This window comes from Leptonychotes weddellii, chromosome 9 (assembly GCF_054177405.1).
Source record: "Leptonychotes weddellii isolate Sample4059 chromosome 9, ASM5417740v2, whole genome shotgun sequence".
Classification (NCBI taxonomy): domain Eukaryota; kingdom Metazoa; phylum Chordata; class Mammalia; order Carnivora; family Phocidae; genus Leptonychotes; species Leptonychotes weddellii.
The window spans coordinates 10581179-10598387 of record NC_138377.1 but is presented as its reverse complement, the minus strand read 5'-3'; the positions used below and the strand labels follow the sequence as shown (position 1 = coordinate 10598387).

General features: G+C 37.9%; 1 protein-coding gene across 4 annotated transcripts in view; it reads right to left on the bottom strand.

Annotated features, from left to right (window-relative positions):
- Positions 1-17209, bottom strand: part of TC2N (tandem C2 domains, nuclear) — a 38812-nt gene that overhangs the window by 18946 nt on the left and 2657 nt on the right. For all 4 annotated transcript variants that reach the window (XM_081830064.1, XM_081830062.1, XM_081830063.1 and 1 more), the window contains exons 2-4: positions 7034-7156; positions 5466-5696; positions 247-414 (exon numbers count right to left, since the gene is read on the bottom strand). In XM_081830064.1, coding sequence (XP_081686190.1) covers positions 247-414; positions 5466-5696; positions 7034-7100 — 466 coding nt within the window. In that variant the 5' untranslated portion in view covers positions 7101-7156. The remainder of the gene's footprint in view (positions 1-246; positions 415-5465; positions 5697-7033; positions 7157-17209) is intronic.

The following is a 17209-nucleotide window of genomic DNA, read 5'->3' as shown; positions in this document are numbered from 1 at the left end:
GATGGACTCTGAAAAACAAACAGGGTTCTAGAGGGGAGGGGGGTGGGAGGATGGGTTAGCCTGGTGGTGGGTATTGAGGAGGGCACATTCTGCATGGAGCACTGGGTGTTATGCACAAACAATGAATCATGGAACACTTCATCTAAAACTAATGATGTAATGTATGGGGATTAACATAAGAATAAAATAAATAAATAAAATAAAATAAAATAAAAAAAGAGAAAACACACAAAAAAATTTTCATACCTGATCCATACAGTCTCACTGCTTCTGAACGAGGAGGAAGGCGCCGGCTCAAATCGGGTGAAATGTGCTGATAACTAAAGCATGGGTTGTATATATCACAGTCGGGTCCGTGCTGGGATGAACTGGAAAGTTCTACCTTTCGATCTCCAAAAGATGCTCTGGCAGATCCTGAAAGTAAGTCTAAAGTTTTATAACACCCTTTTCTTTTTTTTTTTTTTTTTTAAAGATTTTATTTATTTGTTCATAAGAGACAGAGAGAGAGGCAGAGGGAGAAGCAGGCTCCCTGCCAAGCAGGGAGCCCGATGCGGGACTCGATCCCAGGACCCTGGGATCATGACCTGAGCCGAAGGCAGACACTTAACCATCTGAGCCACCCAGGCGCCCTATAACACCCTTTTCTTGGAGTTATTAGCTAACAGCTAGTGCATCCAAGGCAGAGGAAAAAATTTTGTCTCAAGTGACACCAAATCACATGTGTTTGAAATATAAAAAAATAAGCACACATTTATTGAGCTCTGCATGGAATCTTCTGCCAGGGATCAGCCATGAACCCTGCTCTCACAACAGTCTGGTAAATTTTTAGCATTTTTTTTTTTGCCCCATAAACAATTCTGTATTTTGTGATCTGAGTTTCCTTTCATTTTTCTACTTACACAAAGAACAACTTTTAAGTAAAAAGATTATCATTTTTTGATGAAGATGCAGAACATTTATAAAAATTGACCGCATGCTGAGATACACAGAGCAATTCTCATTCTGGGACACACACACAACTGAAATGCGCGCACGTGTGCACCTCGAGACTCGTACAAGAATGTGCATAAGCATCATTATCCAGCATGGCCCCAAATCGGAAAAAGACTCACCCCAGTTCAAAAAGCTATGTGTGTAATCCAAGCACAACACATAGGCAGAGGGGTGCCAAGAGGGAGTTATGATGCCAGGGACCTTTGTAAGGACCCTTAAATCATTCAGCACACAAGCGCCACCACAAGTCTGTTCATGGTAACAAGAATACTGTCAGGAGTAGAGCACCAAAGATGACTGCCTTCGGCTCAGGTCATGATCCTGGAGTCCCGGGATCGAGTCCCGCATCGGGATCCCTGCTCGGCAGGGAGCCTGCTTCTCACTCTGACCCTCCCCCTCTCATGCTCTCTGTCTCTCATTCTCTCTCTCTCAAATAAATAAAATCTTTAAAAAAAAATTTAAAAAAAATATAGGCTATACCTAAAAAAGAATATTCTGATTTCATTTCTCCTTTACAGAATTCCAATTTTCCCCTCAAACGGTATACAGTGATACCATTTTTAAAGTTCAAGAGGAATTTCTCTCAATTTATAGAACCACAGTGCTATAAAATTAACATAAAGTAACATTTACATTATACCTCTCAAAAGCTCTATTTAAAATTTCAATATTTAGGGGCGCCTGGGTGGCTCAGTCGTTAAGCGTCTGCCTTCGGCTCAGGTCATAATCCCAGGGTCCTGGGATCGAGCCCCGCATTGGGCTCCCTGCTCTACGGGGAAGCCTGCTTCTCCCCTCCTTCTCCCCCTGCTTGTGTTCCCTCTCTCGCTATGTCTCTCTCTGTCAAATAAATAAATAAAATCTTTAAAAATAAAATAAAATAAAATTTCAATATTTATGCAAAATGCATTCTCTTAATGGATAGGTATAAAGCAAGCTCAGTAAGATGTTAATGATAGAATCTGTGTGTTACAAAGCAGTAAGCAACGGCTGTAATCAGACCCATCAGTAAGTAAGCAATGAAACAAAACACATTTCAAATACCTGACACATAATTTCAGTCATTACTGACAGTGGTCTGCCCTATCTCCCTCTCAAAATTTCCTTGTCAGCCCATCACTACTCACAAGCACATACACATACAGCATGCGCCTGTCTGACTTCTAGAGTTAGACACCAAGAACACTTTCTTGACTCTAATAAAGTCATCTTTCTCTCCAATATGATCAAAATCAGATGGCTTTACCACATACTCTTTGAGCCTATAATTTAAGTGTAAACCAATTTCCTCATTCATTCAAATCAAAAAGCAATCTGTGTTCTAGTGATCTAATAAAACAGACAAAAGAAGAACTACCACACATTGCCAGGTAGGTATTTCCTATTTTCTGATTATGAAAATAATACATAAGATACCCTAAATGTTTAAGAATACAGAATTTATTAAATAAATTATGGTACATCTATAGATTTAATACTATGGGGCCATTAAAAAGCAATGAGTATGAAAACATGTTCACAATGTGTGATATGAATAGAACAGACTGCAAAACTGTTTACGTGGTTTAATCCCAATCCTGTTAACAAGTACAAGAGAAAGAGAAAGACCAATGATCAGGGTACACCATAGCCAAGAGCTTTTAAACACTGTTTTTGAGAGACACTGCTGACATGCAAAACAAGGTGGTGGGCCAAGCACAGGGTTCCTCTTTCCTTGAAGAAGGAAGGAAGGGAGGGAAGTGGGGGAGAGGGAGGGAGGGAGGGAAGGAGGGAAGGAAGGAAGGTCGGTCAATCACTCCTACCAAACTCAAGTCTCCTATAGATAACAACAGTACACTGTAGACCAAAAACAAAATGAACAAAAACCCTGAAGGGACTGGAGAGTGAGCAGAAGCAGGGCATATTCAGGACAGCACGGACTCTTGGAAGAAAGGGAATGGCCACTGTTAGCCTAAGCACAAGCCAAAGTTGGCGCTGCACAGGGCAGATAAAATGACAAAGGAAAATCCACACTCTTTCTGGCCTAAAGAACCAGATGGCAGAGTTCAGAGCAACCACAGCTGCTAGAAAGTAAGGTGGGAACCTTGGAAAGGAGAAAGCCCGGAATTCTGTGAATAAAGTCTGCTCAAATATCTGGCTGATCCCTGAGCCACACATATGCGGGGCAGACTCCAACTAAGGATACAAAAACCAAGCTGAGATAAGAGCTGCCATCAAAGACAGAATTTGCAGCATAGCCCAACCAAGTTGATTGCCTGGTTAAAAGAAAGAAAAAAGGAAAAGGAAAAGAAAAAAAAAACAAAACCCTCTCGTCTCAGAGTAATATAACAGATTCTAAAGTGTCCACGACACAACATCCAAAACCCAGAATACAATCCAAAATTACTCCATACACAATGAAACATGAAAAGGTGACCCATTCTCCAAAAAAAGACAAACCACAGAATCCAAACCTAAGAGCCTCAGATGTTAGAATTAGCAGATAAAGATACTAAAGCCCAGGGCGCCTGGGTGGCTCAGTTGGTTGAGCGACTGCCTTCGGCTCGGGTCATGATCCTGGAGTCCCGGGATCGAGTCCCGCATCGGGCTCCCTGCTTGGCGGGGAGTCTGCTTCTCCCTCTGACCCTCCTCCCTCTCATGCTCTCTCTCATTCTCTCTGTCTCAAATAAATAAATAAAATCTTAAAAAAAAAAAAATACTAAAGCCCAAAGACATAGAAGAAAATAGGCTTACAATAATGCAAAAAAGAAAACGAAATCACAGCAAAGAAACAGAATCTACAAAAAAGAACCAAATGTAAATTCAACAACTGAAAAACACAATGTCTAAAATAAAAATTCACTGGATGGGCTTAACAGCTATATGGAGCTGACAGAGGAAAAAGACAGTTACCTTGAAAATTAATAATATCCAATCTTAAGAAGAGAGGGGGAAAAAAACATTGAACAACAACAAGCAAAAGAAGTCTCAGAGGCCCATAAAACAATATAAAAAAGTCCAACATATGTCTAATTGGAATCCCAGAATGAGAAGAAAGGATGGGCAGAAAAACATATTTGGAAAAATATTCTAGATTTTGATAGGATTTTGGATTACACTGTTACATGCATTTGTCCAAACTCAACAAAAACAAACTTAAAACTGAGGCAGTTCTTTGTGTATAAGGTTTATGTCAAAAGAAGAAAACTGTAAACAGATAGTGAACTCTGGTAAATTACATGTATGCTTAAGTATTTAGAAGGAAGTGTATTAATGTCTGCAATTTACTGTGAAATGTGTTCTCCACCACCCCCAACTCAAAAAGGATTAATAACAGAAAGAGGAATGGATAAATAGATATGTGATTAAGTATGGTAAAATATTAATGATCGATTCTATGTGGTGGATATATGGGTATTCACTGTTGTATTCTTTCAACTTCTCTGTATGTTTGAAATTTTTCATAAAAAACTTTGAGGGGGGAAAAAACATTGTGACAGTGTTTCAATGGACTAAAGCAAATTATTATTATTTTTTTTTTAAAGATTTTGTTTATTTATTCATGAGAGACAGAGAGAAACAGAGGGAGAAGCAGGCTCCCAAGGAGCGGGAAGCCCGATGCGGGACTCGATCCCAGGACTCTGGGATCATGACCTGAGCCAAAAGCAGACGCTTAACCATCTGAGCCACCCAGGCGCCCCAAATTATTTTTAACATACAAGAATTACATGTTGTTTCTTCTTATCATCATTACTCCACTGGCCTCTAACAACATCAGCCAAAATTTACCCAATGAATCTATCTCACTCAAGTGGCTATTTAGACTGGGAAGTTACATATACACTGGAATATTACTCAGTCATCAAAAAAAAAAAAAAAAATCTTACCATTTGCAAGGACGTAGATGGAACTAGAGAGTATTATGCTAAGCGAAATAAATCAGTCAGAGAAAGACAAATACATGATTTTACTCATACGTGGATTTAAGAAACAAAACAGATGAACATAGGGGAAGGGAAGGAAAAATAAAATAAGACGAAATCAGAGAGGGAAACAAACCATAAGAGACTCTTAACCATAGGAAACAAACTGAGGGTTGCTGGAGGGGAGATGGGTGGGGGGATGGGGTAACTGGGTGATGGACATTAAATACAGCACATGATGTGATGAGCACTGGGTGTTGTATGCAACTGATGAATCACTCCACTCTACCTCTGAAATTAATAATACACTCTATGTTAATTAAGTGATTTAAAAAATTTTTTTAAAAGGCCACATTTACATACAAATGTGTTGATTGTGGTCAGATTTCATAATGGGACCTTTCAAAAATATTATACATTAAGTTCCTCTACAGAAAAAGCAAAACATAAAAAATAAAAATTTATACATAAAATAATTTTATATCTTTCAAGATACAAAAGAGCAAAATCACAGAAACAATAGCATTTAAATGCTATGTGTTGATTCTTAAATCCTGCCGTGTCATCGTTTACCTTCAAGTCCCTCCAGATGTGAAGGAGTTCCTTGTACCCTGGGCTGAACATATGATAGCTTAAACTTGGGCACTACAAATGGTACTTCTTTGCCATCAGATGGTAATTTGGAAAGTAAGTAATCCTCAGTACAGCCAACCTGAGGCTTTACCGAAACAGCAGTCAAAGGAGGGACACAGACAGGTGTATTCTGACTCTCGGAGACTGCTTTAATGTCTCTCTCCCTGGAAACTGCATGTAAAAGAAGAGAAAAGAAAAATCACAAATATGAATGTAGAGTTATATATAATAATCTAAAGTTAGCATGCTTTGGTACTTATGTAATCAAACTGCAGATACGGAAACTACTACTCGTAGATCCTACCAAGCACTTCTGGAAACTACATTAATTCTGTCCAGGCAATATTTGAGAAATTAATATACTATTGCCAAAATATATTAGCTTATCATAATGGTAAAAGCAGTTTTTAAAGAAACTCATTCCCACAAAAAGAGTTCACAGATGGAAAACAAGTTTATTTTGTACTTAATTCCAGGATGCTTTCGAGTAAAATACTGTCAATAAAGCAATTCTTGTTGTCAGTACTGGTGGTTAACATCAGTCTTAAATATATAAAAGAATTCTGAAAAGAAGCTGAAGGTCTCAAAGTCTACAAAAACCTTCACCTAATCACAAAATAAAATGTATTTTTACCCTAATATAATAGCAACTCTCCCTGTGCTAGCTTCTTTGACCCATTTCATCCCTATCTCAAATGCTATATGATTCCTAAGCTGGTGACTTAGGATGGGGAGGTAAGGGACACCCAGAGTTCATCTTTATGTACAATTAGTATTGTCTGTTGACTTTAGAAATGAAAGTACAACAACTACTGTGTAGGAATTTATGAAATGTTTTAATGCAAAAAGAAGCCTTCGTACTCAAATATACTAGAAAGCTATGCTCTAGATGAAGGAATACAAGAAAAAACTAGAGAAAAATCAAGTTCCAATCGTAACTCTGAAGAGATGAGGAGACCATGCAATTGAAAGGGAACTCTCCAGGAGTCCTTTATAAATATGGGGTCTTGATGAAATAATGGGTCTCTTCTCCATTAGTCTTTCATTTGTGAAAAGGTATTTTTTAATGTACTGTTCATAAACTAGAAATTGTCTTTATTCAAATGAAAACATTTGCCAGAGTATATTGTCCCCAAACACACCCAACACTTTTCTCTCCCTGCCTTTGCCTGTACAATTTCATCCACCTATCATACTCAGGTCCAGTTTTCACCTTTTCTTCCTTCCTTCTTCCGACCCAGCTGCTGAAATCCATTCTAGACTCCTATACCAAATGCCATTCTCTTGGTGGTGATGTCCCAGGGTGTCTCTGGGGTTGAATGTTGAATTTCTCTCTCTCCCACCATGCTCCAGGGTACTTTAATACTTACCTAGTGTGCCTCCTATTTATGTTTCTGTCTCCCCCATGAAGTTAGGAAATACGTCTCATTATCTTTGTATTAAAAAACGCCACACATAAAAAAGACATTAAATACATGTTTGTTGAAGTCAAAAGAAGCCAAACTCACAATTGTGCTCTTCTGTTCCACCATAGAAACATCCTCTACAGCAACTCTTTATAAATTCTGCTGCCATTACATCCAATTTCCAATATTCAGCAATTGATCCAAACTTCCAATTTTAATATTAATCTGTTCGTAGAATAGAAAACAAGTTAACATGATCATGCTTAATGCCATTAGATATCACTAAATAAATTGTATTATCTGTCTTTCTAAGATGAATGAGGAATACAAAGCAAAAATATTTAGAGGAAGACAGGTTTTTCATCTTATATGTAATTCTGTATGACGTAGTTATACAATATTACAAGTTATTAAAATGACATACTCAAAAATCACTAACTGAACAATCCCAATGTTAAATCTGGAAAAAAAAGAAAAATTCCACCCTCAATTTTCTTTTTTGCAAGGTACACCCAAATCAATGCCCAAGCAAAATTTCCTAGAAAATATGGCACTCATAAAAAGTGTGAGAAAAATTTCACTTCCTCCAAATTATTCTTTTGGTAATCCAAAGGTCCTATAATGGGGCCAATAAACAACTTCATACTTTATAAGTTGGTTTAACATTTAGAATTACACTAACAGAAAAATATATCTTAAGCACTATATTTACACACACACACAGATTACCAGCTACCTAAACCACATATAACGTAAACTGGAAATAAAGGGAGTCTGCTTTATTTTTTTTTAAAGATTTTATCTTTTTTAAGGATTTTATTTATTTATTTGAGAGAGATAGAGCACTAGAGAGGGGAGGGTCAGAGGGAGAAGCAGACTCCCTGCTGAGCAGAGAGCCCGATGCAGGACTCCATCCAGGGACTCCAGGATCACGACCTGGGCCGAAGGCAGACACTTAACCAACTGAGCCACCCAGGTGCCCTAAAGATTTTATTTTTAAGTAATATCTACACCCAACATGGGGCTTGAATTTACAAGCCCAAGATCAAGAGTCACGTGCTATACTGATTGAGGCAGTCAGGCACCCCGGGAGTCTGCTGTAAATTAATCAGGAACATAAAATTGTCTAAGAACTTCACATCCAACTGCCCACTTTGACCTCACTGACTTACTTCCAAATGCACTCTCTTCATTTATGCATACTTCTACTCTGTACATTTTTCATGGGAAATTTCAAATGTTCACAGAAGATGATAAAATGGTATAAGAAAACCCCTATCATCCAGACTAAACAGTTACCAATTCACGGCGAATCTTAATTCATCTCTGCGTCCCCACTTCTGTTTCTGGGATCTGTAAGTAACAAATCTTCTGACTTTACTTCCTTTGTGTGGGTGTACTGAAATTGCGCCTTCAATCAAAACGACCCCGGGGGTTTCCACTTCCCCAAAATGGGAACTTGGATGATGAGGGAGCTACCTGCCACCCCCGGTAGGTGGCTTGCACCTCCCCCTTCAGCAGGTCATAAGCTGCATATTCTCAATGTAATATACTAGCTCTCGCTTCCAAACACAGTCACCAACAAATTATTTGTCAAAATGCTGGACTTTTGCCCATCTGATGGGAAAGAAATGATATCTCGTGTTGTTTTAATTTGCATCTCTTTCACTGTGAGGCTGGGCACGTTTTCATATAAGGCTAATCTATATTTGTTTCCATGAACTTGCTATTCATTATCTCTTGCCCATCTTTTTATAAAGTTATTGGTCCTTTTCTGCCTCTGTTTTAGAGTATTTTTATATATTTGAGAGATTAATACATTGTCCATGATATAAGTGGCAAGCATTCTTCCAGTTTGTCATTGTCTTTTTATGGTATTTTCTACTGAGACAGAGAATGTGTGTATATATAAATATTTGTACACATATATATAGAAACATATGAGTGCTTGGGTACACACACATGTAGTTATACTTACCTATGTTTTCCCTTTGTGCTTCTGGATTTGGAGTCACAAGAAAGTTTTCCCCATACATAGGCCATAAAAGACTTCACTCATGGTTTCTTCTAATACTTCGTATGATGTTACTACTTTCCATACTAACAGCCTGGTGTATAATATGAGAAGTAGATCCAATCCTACCTTTCCCAGTTGGCTATTCTGGTATCGAATAAATCACCATTTATTTAAAATTCCATATTTTCTTCAATGATTTTAGAATGCTGTCTTTATTACAGACTAAATTTCTACACACAATTGGGCTTATTTCTGTATTTTCTATTCTCTTCAATTGGTCTGTCTTTTCCTGTACCACATTTTAAAAATTGTAACGGCTTATAATAATATGCTTTCATATGTAGGAGGACTAGCTTCCCATCCTTACTGCTCTTCAATTTCAAGGTTTTCCTAACTATCCTTGCTTGTCTGTTCTTGCAAATAAATTTCATAATATGTCTAGCCCCAGGAGGAAAAATCTAATGGTACTTTCATTGGGATTCTGTTGTATTTATAAATGATTTTAGAAAAAACCTGCATTCTTAAGATGTTGTGTATGCCTACCCAGAGCATTAAGTCTGCGTTTGTATCTTTGGGAGTTTTTATAGTTTTTTTTCATATAAATGCAGAACTTTTCTTGTTAAGTGTATGCTTCTCATAAATGGCATCTTTTCTTCCATTGTATCTTGTAACTAGTTTGTTTTAAAAATTTATACATTTTCAGAGTGCCTGGGTGGCTCAGATGGTTGAGCATCCAACTCTTGATTTCGGCTCAGGTCGTGATCTCAGGGTTGTGAGATTGAGCCCCATGTCGGGCTCTGCACTCAGAGCAGAGTCTGCTTGTCCCTCTCCCTCTGTTCCTCCCCCACCTCGTGCTCTGTCTCTCTAATAAATATTTTTTAAAAATTTATACATTTTCAAAATCCCTTTTCAGCCCTAGTTTAAAGAATGCATTCCTTGACCACTCAGACCATATTAATTTCTCTCATTTGTAAACATCTAGTGAACTTTAAAAAAAGAATTTTATATTTTTCTTGACATTTGTGACACTTGTTCTCTCTCCCCTTCTAGAATATAAACTTTTCAGAAACAGTTTTATACTCACTTTCTACTTCACACTCAGCACCCTATATGATGCTGGGAATATAGTAGGAACTCAGCTAATATGTAGTTGATAGAGAAGGGAACAAAGTAGAACAACCAGCTCATATAAAAACTCAACAAACTCATCAAACCACATTTCTGACCCTAGTCAGCCTGCAAATACTTTACATTCATCGTGAGAAGGCCGTGGGAGGATGGTTAAAAATGATTACTATTTCTGGGGAAAAGGTCCTCAAAGTTGATGGCCTTGAGTCATCCAAAATGAACTGGGGACTATGGGGGAGGAAGGCAGCAAAGGAAACAAGTTTATGTGAATAAGAATAAGGCAGACAGAGTTTGCATGGCCAACTAGTAGAGGGCAGAGAGGTGCACAAAGAGAGAACCACAGACATCAGCAGAGGGTCCCACTCCAGTATTCAGCAGAGTACTGATCAGAGCATGCATGCAAGCAAATTACAAGTCTGGGCAAAGACCACCAGAAAAGATTACAAAAACCATACCAACACTCACCAAGGTTGGTAATAATGCCTGTCCCCACCCACCAAACTGGGAAAACCACACAATTCACAGGATATTGGGTAGAATACTCAGAAGGGTCTTGCTTCCTTGGTGAGGAATAGATAGCCCTGAACACTAGTCTGCTTTCCACCTAACAAATTTAAAAAGCAAGACTCAAAAGGATCAAACCATTTTCAAAAAAACCATGTCCCAAATCAAACAAATGTTATAAAAATCTAAATAATATCCAGCACAAAAAGTAAAATTCTGGCATCCAATAAAAAATTACCAAACATGCAAAAAAAAATAATAATGAGAAAAATCAATCAATTCTGGGTCCCACCCAGAAATGACACAGACAGTTAAGGATATTAAAACCGTTCTAACTCTATATGTTCAAAAAGTTAAGAAGTGACATAAAAGATACAAAAAATGACCCAACTTCTAAAGATGAAAATTACAATATCTGAGGTGGAAAATACAGTGGCTGGGATTAAAAGCAGATTAGATATTGCAAAAGGAAAGATTAATGAACTGGAAGGTACAGTTAAAAGAAATTACCCAAGGGGCGCCTGGGTGGCTCAGTCGTTAAGCGTCTGCCTTCGGCTCAGGTCATGATCCCAGGGTCCTGGGATCGAGCCCCGCATTGGGCTCCTCGCTCGGTGGGAAGCCTGCTTCTCCCTCTCCCACTCCCCCTGCTTGTGTTTCTGCTCTCTCTCTCTCTCTCTGTCAAACAAATAAATAAAATCTTTAAAAAAATAATAATAATAATTAAAAAAAAAGAAAGAAAGAAATTACCCAAAATGAAACAAAGAGCAAAGAAGAATAAAGACAAAAGAGCAATCTGTGACCCACGGGACAATTTCCAGCAGCCTAATACACTCGTAATAGAAGTCCATGAAGGAGATGGGGGGAGGAAGAAAAAATATTTGAAGAAATAATACCAAAGTTCTTCAAATCTGATAACTACCAACCCCAGATCTAAGAACCTCAACAAACACTAAGCATAGGAAGTATGAAGAAAACCATGCCAAGACACATCATAATAACATGGCTCAAAGCCAGTGATAAAGAGGAAATCTCAAAAGCAGCTAGAAAAAAAGAACTTGTCTTTTATTTCCTTAAATATAGCCCATCATAGTTATTTTATTTTTTTAAGCTTTATTTATTTATTTGGGGGGAGGGAAGAAGGGCAGAGAGAGAGGGAAAGAGAATTTCAAGCAGACTCCCCACTGAGCATGGAGCTCACAACCCTGAGATCATGACCTGAGCCAAAATCAAGAGTCGGACGCTCAACTGACTGAGCCACCCAGGCGCGCCCCCCACCATCATACTTATTTTAATAATCAATAACAGGTAATTCCAATATGTAAGCTTTTGTAAGTTTACTTCTATCTGTTGTTTTGGCTGATTCTTATTCAGGTTGTGTTATTTCCTGTGCACTTGGTTATCTTTAACAAATTATTCAGTGACCTTGAAACTTGACTTGTAGAACTCTTTACGGCCAAAGATGAAAATATACTCTCAGAGAATATTTGCATTTGTTTACCGTATCATTTTATTTAAGCAGGTTCCATGCCCAGCATGGAGTCCCACATGGGGCTTGAACTCACGACCCTAAGATCAAGACCTGAGCCGACGGGGCGCCTGGGTGGCTCAGTCATTAAGCGTCTGCCTTCGGCTCAGGTCATGATCCCAGGGTCCTGGGATCGAGCCCCACATCGGGCTCCCTGCTCAGCGGGAAGCCTGCTTCTCCCTCTCCCACTCCTCCTGCTTGTGTTCCCTCTCTCTCTCTGTCTCTGTCAAATAAACAAATAAAATCTTAAAAAAAAAAAAAAAGACCTGAGCCGAAATCAAGAGTCAGACGCTTAACCAACTGAGCCACACAGGCGCCCCTTATGGTATCATTTTAAATTCATACCTTGACATAGAATCTAATTTAAAAATGGGCAAATGATGTGCATAGATATTTCTCCAGAGACAGATAAATGGCCAATAAACGCATGAAAAGGTGCTTAACACCATCAGTTATTAGGGAAATGCAAATCAAAACCACAATGAGATACCAATCCACATACACTTAGGATGGCTATAATCAAAAAGATAGACAAAAACAAGTGTTGGCAAACTGGAACTCTCACAGATTGTTGGTGAGAATGAAAAATGGCTCAGCAGTTCCTCAAAAACTTAACCACAGAATTACCATATGACCCAAGAACTCCACTCCCTAGGTCTCTTATACCTACAAGAATGAAAAATATATAGCCACACAAAAACTTGTACACAAATGTTCATGGCAGCATTATTTATAATACCCAAAAAGTGGATATGACCCAAATGTCCATCAACTAACAAATGGAAAAACAAAATGTGGTATATCCACACAAGGGAATTTTATTCAGCCATTAAAAAGGAATGAAGGGGCGCCTGGGTGGCTCAGTCGTTAAGGCTCTGCCTTCAGCTCAGGTCATGATCCCAGGGTGCTGGGATCGAGCCCCGCATCGGGCTCCCTGCTTGCCTGGAAGCCTGCTTCTCCCTCTCCCACTCCCCCTGCTTGTGTTCTCTCTCTCGCTGTCTCTCTCTCTGTCAAATAAATAAAATCTTAAAAAAAAAAAAAAAAGAATGAAGTACTGGTTTGTGTTACAACATAAATAGACCCTGAAAACATTATGCTAAGTGAAAAAGGCAAGACATAAAAGATCACATATTGTATCATTTCGTTCATATGAAATGCCCAGAATAAGCAAATCCATAGAAACAGAAAGTACATTAGTGACTGCCAGGGGCTGAGGGGAGAGGGAGAAATGAGGAGTGACTGCTAATGGGTACAGGGTTTCCTTCAGGGGTAAATAAAAATGTTCTAGGATTAGCGATGATGGTTGCACAGCTTTGTGAATATATGAAAAACCACTGAACTGCACACTTTAAAAGGGTGAATTTTATAGTATTTGAATTATACATAAAGAAAAATAAGATATTAAAAAAATTAGACCTTGAAATGTTTTTGGACCACCAAGGTGATGTGAACTAGCTCCTACCACCACCCATGGACTGGTGGTTACAATTTCCTAAGGACAGGTTTTCTTCCCCTGTTTTACTTGGCATCAAGGCAACTTTCCTTACAGATCTTTGAAAGAGGTAGAGTGAGTTTTTGTCCTTGACACCACACACCTTTGGGAATCCCAGAATTAAAGGCAGAGAGTCTTTTGTTAGCTTGCCTTGTATTTTAATAAGCCCAGGGCTGACTTCTAACTATGCCTCCAGTCCTGCAAATTCACCAAGTTCTTAATCAAATCTAACCAAGTTGCCCCGGTTTAGCAAATGCCCTCAGAGCAAATAAGACTTATGGATTCCTTTAGTCTCAGATTTTCAGCTTTCTTTTAGATTTTGGCATATTAATTCCTAAGTACCTTTTTAAAAAAGCTTAAATGAGCATTCTTAGCTATTTGCAGTGTGAAGGTTTTTCCAAATATCTTAATTATATTCCCAACATGAAAATTCTATATTTACTTCTCAAGTTAAAATGAACTCTAGGGAGTTAAGACAGGATTTGCAAAAACAAAAGACAGCCTGATACAGTAGCTTCAGTATTATAGGGCACCTGGGTGACTCAATCAGTTAAGCATCCGACTCTCAGTTTTGGCTTAGGTCATGATCTCAGGGTTGTGAGATCAAGCCCCACGTGGGGCTCCATGCTCGGAGTGGAGCCTACTTAAGATTCTCTCTCTCTCTCCCTCTGCCCCTCCCCCCCAAAAAATAAATAATAAAAAAATAAAGTAGTTTCAGTGTTACTTGTGACCTCAGCTGATTACGGTAGATATTTAAGATTAAAAATATATTCCAGGGAAAAGTTTACTTTAGAAAAAAATTAATTTGAAAGGGAGTCTAGTTTTAAAAGAACTATGAGTAGATGACTCGTTCTTCTAGGTATCATGTCTCTTTACCCAACTAAAGTAAATAAGATTGCAGGCAAGGATACACAAAGAGACCAAAGAAAGATTAGTCCAGAAACATATGCACACATATATGGAAGCTTGACATATGATGCTTATAGATCACAGGGAGGAAAACCAGAATATTCAGTAAATGATGCTGGGAAAAACTGATTACCCATATGGAAAAAAAATGAAACTGGATCCCCCCCTCACACCACACAAAAATCAACTGCACATGGATTAAAGACATAAATATGAAAGGTAGTATTTTAAAGCTTTCAGAAGAAAATATCAGACTATATCTCTACAACCTCAAGGAAGAGATAGATGTGTTAAACAAGATGCTGAAATCACAAACCGTAAAGGAAAAGGTTGACACATTCAACTACACTATAGAATGTGTCCATCAAAAATGACATAAAGTAAACAAACAAAAAAAAACAACACATAAAGTAAAAGACAAAACAAGCCTGGGGAAAAGATATTTGCCATATGCATAATTGATAAGAATAAGTACCATAAATAAATAAATGCAACTTCTGGAAATCAATTTATAAAAGTAAAAAAAAAAAGTCAAAAAACAGATATCTCATACAAGAGGAATTACGGAAGGTTCGACATCATCAGTAATGAAGGAAATGAAGTTAAACCACTAATGGAGTACCAATTCTTACCTGCCAGACTGTTGAAAAGAAACAATTCAGATAACTACAAATGGTGTACAAATGTCTCAAATGTTGAGGAAGGGAACAAAGTGAACACTTAACACACTGCCTGTGAAAGTATAAACTGGTACAACCACTTTATAAAACAATTCAGTATTATCTAGCAGAACTGAAGACCCACAACTCTACTCCTAGGCAAAGACACATGGATTAGAATGGCCCTAACAGGTGCGCCTAGGTGGCTCAGTCGGTTGGGCATTTGCCTTCGGCTTGGGTCGTGATCTTGGGGTCCTGGGATAGAGCCCCATGTTGGGCTCTGCGCTCAGTCAGGAGTCTGCTTCTCCCTCTGCCCCTCCCCCCACTCGTGGGTGCTCTCTCTCTCAATGGATAAAATCTTTAAAAAAAAAGGAAAAAGGAATAGCCATAACAAAACAGCTTTTAATGGCAAAAAGTAAAAATTAAATTAAAAAAAAGAAAACTGAAAACACCCCTAAATATCCATTAACAGGGAGATGGATTAACAGTGGTAAAGCAATGGAATGATATAGAGCAATAAAAAGTAAATGAACTATAACACATCAACATCGATGAATCTCATAAATATAATGTATAAAAAAGTCATAGAATAGACAAAACTAAACATTACATTATTTATGAATACAGGCTTATGTAGTAAAACTATACAGAAAATCAAGGAGTGTAGAAAGAAAAAGACGCAGAAAGATACAATTAGGGCTTTGAAAATACTGATAATGTATTATCTCTAAAGCATGATATAAGTGGCTTTTATTTGTATTCTCTAAATCTGTGGATGGGTCAAAAGTACTATTTTGTACATATGAAATAATTTCTCATTTAAAAATTAAAGAAATGTATGGTCATGGTAGCAAATACGAAAAATACTGAAAACTATATGAAGAATATAAAAATTATCAATAATCCCAACACCCTGAGATAACTACAATATTTAGAAGAAAAAATAGGGGCGCCTGGGTGGCTCCGTCAGTTAAGCACCTGCCTTTGACTCAGGTCATGATTTCAGGGTCCTGGGATCAAGCCCCCATGCTGGGCTCCCTGGTCAGTGGGGAATCTGCTTCCACTTCTCCCTCTCCCTCTGCCCATTTCCCTGCTCGTGCTCTCTCTCTCAAATAAATAAATAAAATCTTTAAAAAAGAAAAGAAAGGAAAAGAAAAAATATAGTGTGTTTTCTTCCACGATTTTGTTTACTTTTTTTACAGCCTTATTTAAGTACTGACTTCCAGTAAATTGCACGTATTTAAAATGTACAATTTCATGAGTCAAACATATGTATACATTGGTGAAAGCATCTTCACAATCAAGAAAATGAATAACCCACCAACCCCAAAAGTTTCCTCACCCCTCTTTCCGATCCATCCCTCCTAACCTTCCCTTGCCTCATCCTCAAGTAACCACTAATCTGTTTTCTGTTGCTTTCAGCTAGTTTGCATTTTCTAGAATTTTGTCAGGTATAGTTTGAACATAGTTTATGCATATGATTTGCTGTTGTTGATACATTTTTCCAAAATGATTTACCAATTTACACTTCTACCAGCAGAGTACAAGAGTTCCAGTTGCTTTATATCCTCGCCAACACTTGATTATTGGCCTTTTCCATTTTAGCTATTATTTTCATATTCCAAATGTAAATACACATAAAACGTGTCTGAACAAGCAACAACAAAAAAACAAACTTTCAATGATGACTGAAGTAAAACCCCTTATAAAGAAATTTTCACCTAAGAGCATTTTCCCTTGAATGCATAATAATAACTGAAGCAAAGCCCCTGACATATGCCTCATGAATTCTGATTTAACCAAAACGTCTGATTTCTACATAAGATATTGAGAAGAATCATAGATAGACAAGAAAGAATCACATGACTTAAAGGTAAGCCGGGAGTATCACAGTACTGGAACTTAGGTGAAATGCCATCTGACACAGTTTGTGAAAGTGTCACTTTACCACTAATAACACCTGAACCCAACAGACCAAAATACCACTATGATAGTGGTCATAATTTGAATGGGGGAAGATGAAAATCTTTCTTATAGTAGTTCT